This window comes from Musa acuminata, chromosome BXJ2-7, assembly GCF_036884655.1.
Source record: "Musa acuminata AAA Group cultivar baxijiao chromosome BXJ2-7, Cavendish_Baxijiao_AAA, whole genome shotgun sequence".
Taxonomy (NCBI): Eukaryota; Viridiplantae; Streptophyta; class Magnoliopsida; order Zingiberales; family Musaceae; genus Musa; species Musa acuminata.
In genome coordinates this window covers 34265946-34282308 of record NC_088344.1, presented here as the reverse complement: position 1 = coordinate 34282308, position 16363 = coordinate 34265946, and the positions used below count along the sequence as shown (strand labels likewise).

General features: G+C 41.6%; 3 protein-coding genes across 3 annotated transcripts; 1 reads left to right on the top strand and 2 right to left on the bottom strand.

Moving 5' to 3' along the window:
• Positions 1-90: 90 nt before the first annotated feature.
• On the bottom strand, positions 91-2118 carry LOC103992988 (uncharacterized). Its single transcript, XM_065118297.1, has one exon. It carries the CDS (start codon positions 1924-1926, stop codon positions 379-381), a length of 1548 nt encoding a protein of 515 aa, XP_064974369.1. The 5' UTR covers positions 1927-2118; the 3' UTR covers positions 91-378.
• A 1202-nt stretch (positions 2119-3320) lies between these two features.
• On the top strand, positions 3321-5616 carry LOC135617746 (amino acid transporter AVT6D-like). Its single transcript, XM_065118295.1, has 5 exons — positions 3321-3760; positions 4142-4294; positions 4417-4620; positions 4721-5186; positions 5263-5616. Exons 1-5 carry the CDS (start codon positions 3358-3360, stop codon positions 5390-5392), a joined length of 1356 nt encoding a protein of 451 aa, XP_064974367.1. The 5' UTR covers positions 3321-3357; the 3' UTR covers positions 5393-5616.
• On the bottom strand, positions 5543-15833 carry LOC135617747 (RNA-directed DNA methylation 4-like). The gene is made up of 10 exons (XM_065118296.1): positions 15591-15833; positions 15109-15192; positions 13286-13380; positions 10912-10983; positions 8204-8245; positions 7391-7545; positions 7147-7259; positions 6298-6373; positions 6144-6214; positions 5543-6035 (listed from the first exon to the last, which is right to left on the bottom strand). Exons 1-10 carry the CDS (start codon positions 15721-15723, stop codon positions 5839-5841), a joined length of 1038 nt encoding a protein of 345 aa, XP_064974368.1. The 5' UTR covers positions 15724-15833; the 3' UTR covers positions 5543-5838.
• Between the last annotated feature and the right edge of the window lie 530 nt (positions 15834-16363).

Here is a 16363-nt window from a genome sequence, read left to right as displayed (position 1 = left end):
TCTCTTAGGTCACGCAGATCGAGGAGTTACAGGATCGTTCAGGAAGATCTTCAATCATTTGGACCCGAACCCAATTGTATTGGCCCGAGGTCACGACGTAAAGATGTTGACGCTAACAACACTAACATAGGAGAATATAATTATAGAGATGAGATCCATCATCCTTTCCACACCCCATATTAGACTCCTTTTGTTTTCATTGATTTACCATGTGGAAAATAAAAAAGAATGGTATTTACATCGATTACATAAAATACGTCTTCGAACGCCCACTGTGACCGTATTCATCACACCACAAACGAAGAACAAAAACACCACCGGAAGATGTTTGCAAACGGTGTAACTTCTAAGCTTTGGTTGCACGTACAACTTCCCTGTCTAAGTAGAAGACGGCGCGTCATCTTCTTCTCCGGCCGAGAACGAAGCAGGTGGGAGTTGAGTCGAACCGTTCGCACCACCTACGACGTCTTCGGATCCCATCAGTGGCTGAACCGGTGGCGTCGTTGCATCCCCCCGAAGCACTTCTGAACCATCCCGCGTCTCGGTTGCGATCGTTTGCCTCTCTTCCTCGCCGTCCATTAGCTTTCTAAAGAGGCTGTCGTCTTCCACATCGTAGAAGTTGCCGGTGCGCACCTCCTGCGCCAGAGCACACGCCCAGCAGAACATCCACTTCACGTAGTCCGTAAGCGAAGCAGAGCCGAAGCAGAAGGTATCCCTCGGGAGTCTAAACCGTCTCCTCATCTGAATCCTCCAAAACCCCCCGTACAGCAATCCGAACGCGCAGAGGACTACTCCCGCGATCCCGATGACATCTCCGATGACGTAGTTGTGGATGTTGAGAGCCGCGATGTTGAAGATCCAGAAGGGAGCAACGCAGAGCAGGAGGAACGTGGCGACGTGCACGTACATGTTACCCAACCCGAGCCTCTCCATGTTCCAGCCGAAGACGCAGCAGGTGCAGAAGAAAGAGAGGTAGCAGGCGGTGGCGTCATCCCTGCAGTCGAACAGTCCTCCAACCCACTCCGGCTTGCTCACCACGACTCTCCGGTCGTACAACTTTAGGCCCTGCTTCTTGCATCGCTTCGTGTCAGCTGCGGTGTTCTTCCCTTGCGATTCTTCATCGGAACCGCAGTCGTATTCCCGGCCGAGAGGGCTGTAGACCGCATACAGAGCAGCGAAGACGGGTGTGGCAATCCCCAGCGCGAAGAAGAAGTTCTCCAGGAACTCCGGTCGGTCCTCCCTGGAGTATCCCCAGTAGAGACCACAAAGGGCGTACTGCGCGAAACAAGTGATGTTGAGGAGGGCCAAGACCACCATCATATGAGCCCATTCCTGAGGCCGGTAACCTGCGTTCTTGCAGTACATCTTTCTGAGCTCCGTGATGTCTTCGGAGCTCCATCGGCACAGCATGACGAAGTGGTAGAAGAGATTGGGGTGCTGGTAGAGGCTCATGAGCGTGAACAGCGCATTGAGGACCTGGTTATTGATCTCGATCCAGTGGTTTCGCAGGGACTTGGTGGGGAACGCGTCGTTCAGCAGTCCGAGGAGGAGGAGGCCCAGCATGGTGCCGGAGACGGCGACGCAGAGGAGCCAGATAAGAAGAGCAATGTTCATGGGGTTTTTGAGCCATCCTTTGCAGGTACGGAAGAGAGAACGCCAGTCGATTCTTCTGAGGAACTGGACATGGAAACGCCGCTGGCCGCCGACGGGGGAAGGCACCGAAAGCGATATCTCCTCTCTTCGGTCTAGAGTTCGTCGGAAAATCTTGAGCGGGGAAGGGAATTGGAGCTTCTTCAACCAATCTGGGGATGGAGAAGCTTTCAGCAAATCCACAAGCCTTCTCCTGCTGTCTCTCTGTTCCGGTAGTCTTTCCGGAAGCAATGGGATCTGGACACAGTGCTCCCGCCCGGGATCACTTTCACCCATGTTAGAATCTAAAGATCTGCTACCGACAAGAGAGGGATTTACCTCGAGGATATGATCCTCCTCCTGCCTCTTCCTACTCTCACGATGGCAGCGAACGACTACAGCTTTCCCAAAGGAAAGGAGTCGATGTCACAGGAAAGGAGCCATGAAAGCTTTCTCTTGTTGACAGACAGATTACGGATCACAGAAAGAACAAAAAGAGACAGAGGCTTAATAAAGAGAGACGGCAAGATCACAGGGAAAAGACCGGTAGATCCCAACTGCCATCAGCCGTTCAAACACCACGGGGTCAAACAAACACAGAGAGGAAAGGCAACTCAAACTGTTACATTGGCATTAATAAGACGGCAGCAGACTGTAAGCCATTGTTGACCAGGTAGCAGCCTGACCGATGAAGTCTTCTTGTTGTTTTCTCCTTGTTGGTGGGAGAGCGGAGCTTGTTTCATACGGCAGCCCCGCCATGGTGGAACGAGGAATGAACTCCAAAGTCAATCTTGACCAGAACAGACCGCATCAGAACTGAGCAGAGCATTGACTCATTCCCGGACGTCCTTCACGGAGTGCTGCTCCGATCTCCGACATGATTGCTTAAAGTTCGAACTCGGTCATTGATGGACCACAAACCCATTGGGCTTTCAGGTACAGGAGGAGTCATTGTCATGGATCATCACGCAGCAGGTGCTGTAGGAGACGGCGAGACCTGGACTTTCTGCAGAAGTCCATGGATCAAAATTTGTTCTTGATATTTTCGATCTACCAATTTAGATGGTTTGAATCCGATGACTATGTTTGGACAAAGGTATTGAGACGGAGGCAGGCACACGTAAGTATACTTGGGCTGCGGCAGACGGATGAAGAGATACGCACTCCGTCGCGCGACAAACAGCCTGAAACTAGTAGTGCTGGACCCACATCAGCTGCCCAATCAGCGAACCGGTGGGCTGGCGGGTGGCGCTCGGATTGACGAGGAGAACAAGCTGTGGGCGGATTACCCCCTCGATCCAACTTCCCGTCCATGTACATCAATCATTGTTGGCTTCCAACTTACTGTAACTCGTCGCCCCGTGCAGTTTAGCTCTTGATACACCAACGATGGGTGCAGCTCCTACACGCCACCTCACACGCACGACGCGAGTAGGCCAATGAGGGTTGTCCCCGTATAAACGTGATGACGTGGTTCTTTTTAATTGGGCACAATATGGTGATCGTATCTCGCACATTGCATGCTTTCCGAGTACAATCAGCTAAAATGACATATTTACCTTACTTTGACCGCAGTCAACCCACGAACATTGTTCTTAATACGGCCCCCCGTATTCCCTATCATTAAGGCTAATTTAGTAAAATTGTCAGTCCCATCTTTCTATATAGGTTCTTAAAACCAGTGCGGACCCTCTCTCCACTCCGCGTCCTCTAAAGATCACAGGCCGGATGAAGCTGTCGTCTCCGGCGAAGGGTGGCGACGCGGTCGCGCCATTGCTGCCGGATTTTCGGCCCATCGCGGCGTCGAATGGCGACGGAGGCCGTGAAGCGTCTGTCCCCGGCGCGGTGTTCAACCTGGCGACGACCATCATTGGGGCGGGGATCATGTCGCTCCCGGCGGCGGTGCGGGTGCTCGGAGTCGTCCCAGCGCTCTTCCTCGTCGTCGCAGCAGCGTTCCTGGCGGACGCCTCCGCTGAGTTCTTGCTGCGGTACGCGGGGTCGGGCGGCGCTGCGCCGTTCTCGTATGCGGCCGCCATGGGGGAGGCCTTCGGCCGCGCGGGCTCGTTGGCGCTCCACGTCTGCGTCGGACTCACCACCGCCGGGACGCTCACCGTCTACCTCGTCATCATAGGTAAGGAGACAGTCTCCCAAACTTTTCCCTTACCCGTTCGTGGCGTCTCGCCAACCTGCATCAAGTTCAGAGGTGCGGGAACCAGGCCATATGAGCCGTGACAGGCGGGGGCAAGTTCGCCCTGCCGGTCTCGACGGGTGACGTTCCACCCATCGACCCTACGTAGGGACAGCGTCCGAAGCACGGGTTGGTGATAGGTCGTGTCACCCGCTCGAGACAAGGAAGGACGACTCACCCCTACCACGTTGCCGCTTCCATTTCGTGATCTGTCGTCGCCGACCCGCCTCGTGATTCACATGTTGTACGGACCGAGGAGGGGAAGGGGGGAGGCGGGTGGGACGGGACGCTGACGGTGTGCTTATGTTTTCGTGTCGGGCCCAGGGGACGTTCTGTCTGGGAGTCAATCGGAGGGGGTGGCCCACATAGGGGTGCTGCAGGAGTGGTTCGGGGAGCGGTGGTGGAACGCCCGCGCGGTGGCGCTGCTCTTCACCGCCGTCTTCATCATGCTCCCGCTGGTCCTCCTCAGACGCGTCGGTGAGAGACACTCAATTCCTGGAACATATGTACATATGCTATCGATACATCTAAATGTAGCGTGCGGTGCTTTGCTTTGGTGATCTTACGACTGTGGCATCCGCATTTGCGTGTAATGGCAGACTCGCTCAGGTTCACGTCGGCGATATCGGTGCTCCTCGCCGTGGTGTTTATGTGCATAAGCACCGGCATGGCTCTCTATGCTCTCTTCCAGGGCGCCACGGAAACCCCGAGGTTGCTACCCGACTTTGGTCACATGTCTTCCATTTTCGAGCTCTTTACTGCCGTTCCGATCATTGTCGTGGCCTTCACCTTCCACTTCAACGGTAAGACCAATCTCTTACTTCTCCTATGCGCACATACTCGAATAGTTGTACTGCATCTCCCTTCCAAATACTTATTATATGCATCTGCCGCGAGTTGCAGTTCATCCTATCCGAGCCGAACTCAGCAAAACTTCCGATATGATGGTGGCGGTCCGGATCTCCATATTGCTATGCTCAGTCATCTATGCGGCCATCGGGTTCTTCGGCTATCTTCTGTTTGGCGAGTCGACGATGGCGGACGTCCTGTCCAACTTCGATCGAGACACGGGTTCGCCCATCGGCAGTCTCCTCAACGACGCGGTCCGCCTGAGCTACGTCCTGCACCTGGCGCTGGTGTTCCCCCTGCTGTTCTTCTCGCTACGGATCAGCATCGATGAGCTCCTCTTACCCCGGGCCAGCCACCACGCATCCGACACCTGCCGCTTCGTGCTCCTTACGGTGTTGTTGCTGGGGTTCATCTATACGGCCTCCATACTTTTCCCGAGCATATGGACCTTGTTCCAGTTCTTTGGATCGACGACCGCGGTCTGCATCTCGCTCATCTTCCCGGCCGCCATCGTTCTAAGGTACGATGATGATCTTGATCCACCTGAACTGCTGCTGCGCTCCAACGTGTCCTGATGAAACTGGTGCTTGTTGCAGGGACGTGGAAGGGATATCGAAGACAAGGGATAAAGTAGTAGCGTCGGTCATGTTAGCTCTGGCTGTAGTTACAAGCTCCATAGCCATCGGCTCCAACATCGTTAGCCACCTGGGGGGCAATAGAGAGTAGGAATCTGTCGGTAGGCTGGCACGAGCAGAAGCATCAGCCATTACTATCCGATCACGTCAACTTTGTGGAAGGATGCCTTCCGCTTGCGGAGACATGCCCTGGCTACGGCGGAAACGGTAGGATTGTAAGGCTGTCGTAAAACCCTCATCGTTACTACCACGAACAAATGCATTTCCTGTATGGATCATTATAGCATCAAGGAAAAGCATGATTCACAGACTCCATCCTCGTCTGAAAGCTGTTTCAGCATCAAAGGACTTCACTATAGATGTTTTTAACTACAACATTGCGCTTCTCAAGATTCTTCGGCATCCTCAAACACTAAAATGGACTATTCGAGATGTCTTCAACCCGGGGCAAAGTACGCTGCAAAAGCATGGTTCTTTCCAACTTCATTGTCTCAGAGATTGAATAGCTATCGAGCATTTTAACGGTATCACCCATCTCTAGTCCTTGTCATCTTCTTTATCAATATCAGCTTTTTCATCACTATCAACTTCTTCATCAAAATCAACTTCTTCCTGCGAATCTGAATCTGAATCTGAACCTTCTAGGTCATCAAAGAAATCATCTCTATCTTCACCTTTGGCTTCATCTCCAGATGACTCTTCATCAGGATAATCATTCCGCGTATTGCATTCAGCTGCAGTTAGCACAAAGAAAAAGGAAAGAAAAAAAAAAAACTTCAGTACAGCTATCTAGGGATCGAAAAAAAATAAACATTATTGAAGGGACAGAAAAAAATACAAACCATTTGAATCATCAGTTTCATAATCAGATTCCAATGGTCCCTCATAAAAGTCATCATCGGCTACCTGCACTCTGTAACAAACAGTACATGTTAGAATATCTTCATCACTGACAATCAAACATCATAACATCAACCATGTGTCCCAGATTCTTACAGCGGAAACTTGGTTGTGTCTCCGGTGGTTGTGACCAGACCATCACCAACAGTATACAGGTCATAAACATAGTTATCTGTTCACCAGGACAGTAAAAATCATTTACCAGTGTTTGCACCATCCTTGACAAACAACCAAATCAGTTTACAGGTCATATCAATGTGAACTATAAATGATGCTCAACAAGAAAATAAAAGAGCGGTGGAAAGATTTTAATGCAACACCCATATTATTTACCAACCAATAATATCAAAGTATACCAATCATAGCAAACCACCACTGTGTTACTCTACCTTAAAAAACATGTAATTTTGATATATTTTAAACGTTCTATTTTGTCAACCAAATCAAATATATTCTAAGACACTAATTTTCCCCAGCTTGACATCAAAATATATACATGATCTTTTATTTCTAGGATTTCCAAACATCATAGATCGTCTTCAACAAAGCAGGTGTTCGAAATAAATCATTGATATAGAAAAGTAAAACAAGATTCAAGATGCATAAGCAATAGATGTACTAACTGCAAAAAAAAAAAAGACACTAGATCTTAATAAGGACAAATGCTATACATTTATTTCCTTTAAGACCCATGAAAACATTTGTATAAACTTCGGTAGCACTATGGAATGCCATAACTAGAAACAAACAAACCAAAGCTGGAAATTCCATTTGTGAATCAGCATGCATTTCTAGGAATAAAATTGCTTTTTCATATTAAAAACACACGAACATATATCCTGATGGCCACAGTTAGAACCAGCCAATTAATATCCACTGATTTGAAGCATAAACATAAAATGCTACTACACGCTAAAGAGTGTAAAATAAAGAAGTAGATGAAACCTTCTTTAGACTCCCTGATGCCAGATTCAATCTCTACAGCTGTTTCTGGAAGATATTCCATTAAAAGTGGCAGATAGTTACACAAGATTGCACCATCATCAGCAGAAATAAAACTGCATTCATGTACACAAGATTCCACTATCATTGGCAGGACCAACTCTGAGTTCAAGAAGTACGTCTAAAATCATCAAAGAAGATGCCAAAAAGATGCAGAAGACAAACATTACTGCATCGTGCAACTTACTCGGGCTTATGCACCCTTTCATTAGTTTCATGCTCAAGGTCAACTCGGACAATGTCATACAGACGACATATTTCATGTAAACCCTCTTCTGCTGCATCTGTACATCCCCTTCTGCTCTTCCATATTTGTTCATATCGAGCATTTCGAGCAAGATCCTATAACAGTTATGAAGCAACCTCTTGATATCACAATTACAAAATAAATTCATATTATTTTTGTTTTGTCATTTTATTCTACTTTACTCGCAACCACGTCTCACTCAGTTACACAGCTCAGAAATGAAACATCTGAATGAAAAATGTTGAACAAGAACAATCATTGTGTCAGATCATCTTTTTCCTTTTAAATGATGATGACAGAAATTAATTGCAGGATCTTGTTACAACGATCAAGCAACTAAGCTAGATAGAACCTTTACTTCTCTACTACTGTTGTGAGACATCTTAACAATATAATGATGCAAGAATGTTGCAAACAATGATTAAGAATCAAACTTGCTCAAATGAAATTTATGTGTGTATATATATAATCTCCTACATGGCAATATTCAAGTTGCTTCCACCATCAAGAAGATGAGATTATCATATTTGGGAAGAAAATTAGTGTAAACGTTGCAGAAGAAGACATTTCCAGAAAAATCATAACACTTTAGGGTTTTAAAATGAAAATGTTAATATATGAAAGCATACACATGCCTATCAATAATATGAAACATAGGAAAAGCAGTTTGCAAAGTTTATCCTTAATAGCTCGTCCATTTAAAAAATATTAATTTATCATGCATTAACATGAAAGGGTTAAATAAAAATGTACCTCGTGCTTTTTTACAGCCACAGACCGCAGCTGATCTTGTTTCTGGAAGCATAGAAGTGATCATTAAGGCAGAACTGTTTGTTAAATTGAAAACAATTGAAGCTGTTTGTGGAAACAGTATAATATCAATAAAATAGGCACAGCGATAATTGTACATTTTCCATCATTTTGCAAAAACGTAATGAAAACTAACAGCAATAGTTTATTCTTGCAGTTTCTCATTCCCACGAAGTCATCCAAAATTTAACAGTCCATCTTTAAGTTCATCCAAAATTTAAGGGCCTAGAAGCTTTTATGTTATTTCTCTCTCCAGTCTAATGCCTTAGCAGTCGTTACAGGATCTAGGTTCTGCAAAATTACACAACAGTTTCTGCACTTTTTACCTGTCACCCACTTACCAATTAAGAGACATTATTTCAAGTATATCATCAAAATCAACATGACCACATTTTTCACATTCCAGGCTGAGATGATTATAATGATTAACAGTAAACACTTAAAGCTAACACATGTAATGGCAGAGCTTAGGAGTGCAATAGAATGTTTAGGGCAAGTTTTGCAATCACTGAACCCATGCTATCGCCCACAAGATAGACAGGACAGTAGTCACTTTCCCCACTCTATCCAATTTGTGTTCTAGGATCCTGAATCTGTCATATGCAACCCACCAGAAACACAGCAGATGAGGGAGAGAGAGAGAGGAGGGGTGGGGGAGAAGGAGAGAGAACGAGGGAGAGGGATTTTATCACTGATGTTAAGAATGAACAAACGGAGTCTGCCAGCAAATCTTGCTAGATTGAAGGCGGAGATGAAAGATGAAACAGATGACATGGCAGGTGAGAGAGCATTGAACTGACGGGAGAAAAGGGACAATAGGAACAGTTCCATCTCAAATAACCTTGACATCCAGCAGATGTCAAAGTGGATCCTTTTTACAGAAAAACTGATAAACACAACCCAAGATCAGCCAACCTCATGGAGCTGCTTGATGCTGCACCAACCCAAATTCAAACAATGTAGATCACCTCACTGGGGAAGATGTTAGTGACATAGGTCTTTCACAGCATGCTCAGCGTCGCCCAAAAAACCACATTCAGCAGCAAGTTGAGTGAGGAAATCGTAAAACCAAATTTAGAGGTTTCAATTTAGGTTAAAATATAAATATATTCGATAATAAATTAAGTTCAAGCTCCATTTGTCGCAATCCTCTAGTGAACAAGCTTTTAACCAAAAGTATGTGAAATTTGGCTCGTCCCAAACCCCATCAATCAAAAAAAGATCTGCCCCAGTAGAACCAGGTTCAAGCTGAGACCCACAGGTTCAAGGCCCAATGTCATTATTGCTGAAGTTATATCTACATAGCCATGCAATCTAGGTCAGAATGCGAACCTCTAACTCTGATATAATTTCTTAATTGGTGAGGATAATTGCCTCAATATCAGACCTCTCGATTGTTGGGTCAACAACAGGGCTATTAAGCCTGCTGCCTATAATGTCAAAATCATGGTTCCGTGGATCAAACAATGAGCCATCTAGATTGGCCAAAATAGATTTAAATCTGATCCAAATCAAATTTTCAGCCCAAGTTTCCACGTCCTTCTAATTAGCAAAAATTCAATGTTAACAACCAAGTTTGTGATGAATAATGTGGATAAGCCAAAACCACCAAAACTGATCCTGATTTTGATCCAACCATTAAGTTTATCTTAGCTGATCCTAACCTCAGTCAACCAAAACCAATCATCGTGAGAATTCCCGAAATTGCTAAAAGTACCTGAACAAAAAGCTCTCCACTCTGCATGGGTTCAGACCAGCATTGATAGTCTTGATCAAGATGAACATAAGCTAGGATCGCTACACTCATGAGTTTCTGAGGTTCATGTAGAATATGATTATAGACCTTAAACTTCATCAACTAATTATGACTTAGAAGTCATCATTAGCCTGATTGCAAGCCTAACCTAACAAACATAAGCTTGGACCATTGGTTTTGTTAGGTATGTATCAAGTCTCGTTATTGGTTAGAAACATTCTTGGGCAGTGTAACAAGATGCCATTATGTGTACTTGCAATTTGAGCAAGTATATATTATAATTTGATTGATGATTCAGATTAGGCACAGTCCACATGCTAAAGATTTGGAGGCTTTGCTGGTTCAAATATAATCCAAGCTTTCAAAGCTCAACAATTCACAATAATCAACCACCAGATGTATCTAATTGAAAGGATAATACCTTACTTTCTAGACAATTCTTGCACATCATTCTTTTTTTAAAAAGAGAGAATTGATATTTTATAGTACAAGTTTAAGATTCCATTAAAAACCCCCTTGCAGCAAAGTGTCAATCAGATATCACAAAGACAACAGTCCATAACTTTTGATAATATTCAAAGAGAAAGCTTTAAATTTCATTCTACAAAAGAAGAATGCTTCTATAACAATAAAACTTGGTTAGTTTTCCTGACTAAAAATAAAAAATAAGAGAAAAAATAGCAAAGATTAAAAATGCTTTACATAGTTGTAGAACTTCTAGTTAGCAGTGCTAATTCTCATGAAAACGCATAAAAAAGATCGCAACAGTGAAGTTAGTCTAGCAGAGAACCCAAAGATAGAAAATAAACTATGCACCAGATCTCCTCAGTTCAGATGACATGAAGATATCAAATGCACCATAATAATTTACTGCTAAAAAATTTGATATTCTTACTTTATCTGGTTTAAGAATGCTTCCCCGCTCTTCGGACCTCCCCTTCAACTCCTTTGAGTAACTGGATTCATGCTGTTGTTTATTCAAGAAAATAAGTAAAGAACAACGAACACTAATAAAAAAAATCAATAAGACAGTTGTCCCCTTGAAGAGTAAGAATGTGAGACTAGCAAAATTATAATGACGGTCTAAAGTTCAAACAAGCAAACAAGAAAAGATGGTCTAGAAATTAAACTGAAGCATATGTAATACATTATCTAGACATGCATAGACATCATAGAGATAGCATAATTAAAAAATTTAAGGTTCATAGAAGTAACACATTCCAATGATGCAAAAGTCCTTAAGAGATTCAACAGAAGAATCCAGTCCAAGATTTATCTTACTTCACACCGAAAAAGCATTCAAATAATCCACTTATAATTAGTACAAATTAATGAATGACGATAGCAGAATTCCAATGCCCTAAATTTATACATGTATCCTCACATATCAGAAGAAACCAGAAACGATATGCATAGATGAGGCTTGTTCTCCCCTTTCCTATTTTTATACTCTATAAATAAAATTTTTAGCCTTCAATAACTAGTTAAGAAGGAATACAGTCAGATAACTACTAATCCTATAAGACAATGAATCATAAAATTATACATTTAGAGCACAATATTTTTATCAAAAATATAGTCCAAGTCCAGGAATCAAACTAATCAAGTAATAAAGTTAACATATCAGGCAAATAGATGTAAGACAGATACAAGTTCTTTTACGAACAAACTAAAGCTAGGGAAAATAGTATGACCACTCTATGATCTCTATTTATCTAAAGGAAATATTCAACTGAAAAATGACAAATAGAAACCACTACATAACATTCAAGAAAATACTTTGAGGCAATGAGTCAAGCAAAAGAGCTGCAAACAAAATGCTCCAACCCATCAAAAACTGCCAGCTATGTATGTCAAAGTGATAAACAAACTAATACATCTTTAGGTGACTACTCTTCTAATGGATCTTTAGGTGACTATTCAGAAAACTTAACAAAATAACTATGTTTTCACAATTAAACAAAATATAGAATCTCAGCAGTGGCCAAGCACCCATTTAAGATTGTTTTAAAATATGATCTTAAATAAATACATATACAGTTTTTAATACTGTACTTCTAAAATTTTTAAACTAGTATAGAATTACGGAAACTCTTAATGCATTTCATGTTATTAAGCATTATATGGGTTTTCTCTTATCTTTTCCTTTTCTCTTCTTCCCTTCTCATATTCTCTCTCTCTCTCTCTCTCTCTCTCTCTCTCTCTCTACTCTTTCCTTTTCTCTTTTCCTCTTCTCTACTCATAAGTATATGACATAATTAAAGAAGTTCTCTATGATCAATTCCAGGACTGGTCTTCAAATCGTATTTCATGATGATTAATTCCTCATATAACACGGCATTAATTCATCATCAATGGATGCCTTTCCTTTATACTATATCTGGTGCTGTCATGTTAATGGTGATAGAGAGTACTTTGTCACCCACTCCCCTTCTCTTCTTGCCTTTTTTTCTCCTCGAAACTAGTGACATGTAATTAATGCTACATCCTTTTCTTCTCTGTGGCAAAGAATTGACCTAGTATCAGCAAGGGCTGACTTTGCTTGGGATCAATCAATTCGATCAATTTTTGGCTGAGTATGCTCGTTGCTTGCAAGGTCCAACATGAAACCCATCCCAACATCCTTATCATGTCATATAACACAAATGTGGTGTGGATAGATGTCAAGTCCAATATCATAAAAGCCTAGTGCAAACCAAACAATGGTGTTCCAAGGTGATGGGGGTGAAAAGGTTAATGATAAACCCTAACCTTTGCACAACTAGAAAAAAAAAATTTCCAGCCTACCTGACAGGGGTGAACCAAGTGCCCTGACTTGCCAACCAATAGATGGTGGCAACATGAACCAGATGATGGCTCGCTCAATAGAATTTGTTCTTCTCTACTGTCTCTGCCTACCTGGCACGGACAACTTTGTCAACTACTACTTCAGCCATAAGAAAATGCTTCAACTTTCAATCGACCAATGATGGGAAACCATGTCATTTGACTGCAATTACCATCAAGATAGACCTGGCCATCAGATTATGCATCATTGGTATTGGCCACTACCTAGGAAACTGGCTTGTCAAAGAATGGACACAACCCTCCCCATCTCATGAACCTCTGCTATTACAATGAGCGACAAAAGGTCACTAGAGCCCATTGATAAAACATCACTCACTATTACCACAAGAATGAGCGAAAAATAAATAAATTGCACTACAACCATTATTTTAATAAATGACAATAAGAATAATTTAACTGAGCAGCAAGGATCCGATACAAACCAGAAAACAATGCAGCATATCTTTGATATCCTCAGAGGCCCTCACTGTCTCAAGATGCTGCACTAATAGCTTCTTTGTTCCAAACTCCTCCAAAACTGCATGTTTTTAATAATAAGAAGTTTTCAGTCTAAGAATTCATGAAAATAAAAAATGACATGAATGGAATATTCCAATAAAAAAATCATTTGAAAGTATGAAAGCTCTAATGTTTTTAGTCCTCATCTTCATCATTATGTTAGACTTCCCCATGAAGTCCTAAATTCCATGCATCATCACATTTTATCTGTACCAACTATGTTTGCAAGAGTTAAAAGGTGTCCTCTTTCATTCCAATGGGAACAACTTACGCATACGATAGACCCACAAAATTCCAATTAATTCTTGTACCAAAATTTTATTGTTTCACACTACAGTAATCATCCTTTAGCTAATAAACAAGAACATTAGTAAATCTTGTGACTATTAAAGTTTCATTCAATTTTATGATCCTCAAATGGTTTGTACATAGTAACTATCTTATAATTCATCGAAAAAATTAAATTACTCCTGCTTTTCTAATAATAACATGGTTCATAAATTGTAATATTGTATGGTATTAATATTTTCATATAGCGGCAAAAAGAAAGCCAAGAAAGTCCTAATAAAAATTCTTTTGAACTTGCTCAGAATATAATTCAAATGAATGACAACACTATATAATACTATTAAAGTATTAATAGATAAAACCTTCGGTTAGAGAGCATCGAGGCCAGCCAACAAATTGATTCCAATTATAGCTACCATCAAAACAGCATACATATATCTATCTGAACAAAGTAACAGCTAGGATCACTTGACTGGTCCAAGAGAAAAAAAAAATGACGTCAAAGAAATGCTGAAGGATCTTTAGCTTCTTCAATTTACAAGAATGCATTTTCCAATGAATGAAATGAGATCATGGAGGAATTTGAACTACAGAGGAGCAAGTTGTGGTCAGTGGGACTCAAGCCTATTCGCAAACTATGTTAGTCTTATAGAAGGCAACTAATTTATTAATATCACAATATAAGATTGCTACATAAGTAACTATTTTAAAGATCCACCAATGTTATGAGATGAACATAATAAAACATGTGTAGAAGCTTTGGTTTGTGAAGATAAGATTGGCATTCCATATAAAAGCTATATAATCCTGGGATGAAAAACAAAAATCAAGAAATTTATATGCCCGTGCATGACAAAAAGATTATTCAAGAATAAGGAATGATGAATAAAAAACTCTTAATATATGAAAACTTGGAACCAAGAACCTTAGATGTAAAAAGATTAAAAAAAGAGAAATATGAATTGATTAACTTCTTTTTCCATACATTGAAAAGAGGGGGCTATTACATAAAAAAGAACATGTTGGATGTGAAATCAGAACAAGAAGCTCAGCATAAATCAACTGACATCCAGCATCCAAACAAAAGTCACTAAGAAAAGAAACAACAGTTCTGCGAAGGAGTTCGTAACTGACTACTTATCTATTGCATCACGAGAGATCTACTTCTCAAAATCATGATTGCAAAAAACAATCAGACTATGTAGCACCTATTCGGAATGGTTGAACCCTTCTAACTATGCTATGAATGATTTATTTCCTACAAATGTCCTGTTATTAGTTTACTGATTATATCGAAATCTGCGCAAGTAACTACAGCATATTACACGGTACCTCATTATTGGTAAATTTGCCCTTGGGTCAAATCAAAAGGGAAAAAAAATGTTAACATAGGCACTTATTAAACTCTCCATGGGAATAAATTCAGTGAAACAAAAATAAGAGAAAGGGTATGTGATACCTTTTCCTGTGTCAGCATCAGAGATAGAGAGGTTTGCGAAATCCAACAATTGCTTCTTGAGTGGCCTTCCATTGATTTCCAGCCCTACAAGCACAAGACAGCAATAAGTTCTTGAACTTTGTGTCACAAAAATAACAGATGACAAGAAGATTAACTGCCGGTTGGATTAAGCGAAGCAGAGAGAAGAGAAGAATAACTAAAGATTAATCTTGAATGAAAAAGGGAAAGAAACGGTAAGAACCAATTTCGGTACAAACCCCCTTTTCTTTCATTCCTTCCAAAAGTGAAGAGGATTTGACAACAAATAAATAATTCTAAGTGATCTTTTTTCCTTTCTCCCTTTTTGATACGAACAAAGGAAGGGAAAGTGGTACCATCTTTTCTTCTTTCATTGCCCTTTCCTCCTCGTCTTTTCAGAGACCTTAAACCCTAAGTTCCAGATAAATCGAAACCAAAGAAGAAAACGAACAAGAAGAACTCACAGAATGCATCGACTCTCGACTGGAAGGACTTCCGCTTAACCCTAACGACCACTGGCTTCCCGCTGACCGGATTCGACGCGGAAGGAGTCGCCGAAGTCGACGGCTCGTCAGACAGTGCCGCAAAGTCGGACATGGTACAGAACCGGCGATAGAAGTGCAGGGTTAGGGTTCAGGTTCCAGAGATTTGGGGTGGAGGAAGAGAAGGCGGAGAAATATTCGCGGCAAGTAAGACAAGCAACAAAGGTTCCATTGGGGACACATTTATAGTTTAATATATGTTGGAGAAAGAAACTTAAGTGAATGTATGAAATATTTTAAATATTTAATAAATAATAGATAAAAATTATATTTTAAATATACAGTGATATAATTTAATGATAATTTAAAGTTATTGATCTTGATTTATCCAATTCATTATTATTGTCTAGTTAATTGATAGTTATAATGAATTTGCTAATTACTAATCATTGTTAATTTAGTTTTCATGGCAAATTTAAATTTTAGGAAATTTCTATTACTAATCCCTTATTTCAATATGTTGCCACTTTAGCTACCTAATTCAATTTTAATGATTATTTTAGTTTTGACGTCAGCAGGAGTTAGTTACGTTTTGGTGATGGCGATAACATCCGCATGCCGTCAGCGCGATTCAGTTGAATCGAATCGGGTTTGTTATTATTCCTTTCTTAATCGGATCGGATTTAAGTGGAGACGGTATCAGAATCCGAAAAAAGGAATCCGGCTGTAACATCCCTTGGAACTCCAGTTCTCCT

Excerpts from the sequence above, each read along its gene's own strand:
- LOC103992988 (XM_065118297.1), bottom strand. The coding sequence starts at position 1,926 with ATGGGTGAAAGTGATCCCGGGCGGGAGCACTGTGTCCAGATCCCATTG.
- LOC135617746 (XM_065118295.1), top strand. The coding sequence starts at position 3,358 with ATGAAGCTGTCGTCTCCGGCGAAGGGTGGCGACGCGGTCGCGCCATTG. Across the intron at positions 4,295-4,416 it reads GGTCCTCCTCAGACGCGTCG|ACTCGCTCAGGTTCACGTCG; the intron begins GTGAGAGACACT and ends GTGTAATGGCAG. Across the intron at positions 4,621-4,720 it reads CTTCACCTTCCACTTCAACG|TTCATCCTATCCGAGCCGAA; the intron begins GTAAGACCAATC and ends CGCGAGTTGCAG.
- LOC135617747 (XM_065118296.1), bottom strand. The coding sequence starts at position 15,723 with ATGTCCGACTTTGCGGCACTGTCTGACGAGCCGTCGACTTCGGCGACT. Across the intron at positions 15,193-15,590 it reads GTCGAGAGTCGATGCATTCT|GGCTGGAAATCAATGGAAGG; the intron begins GTGAGTTCTTCT and ends TTGTGCTTGTAG. Across the intron at positions 6,036-6,143 it reads TGAAACTGATGATTCAAATG|CTGAATGCAATACGCGGAAT; the intron begins GTTTGTATTTTT and ends TGCTAACTGCAG.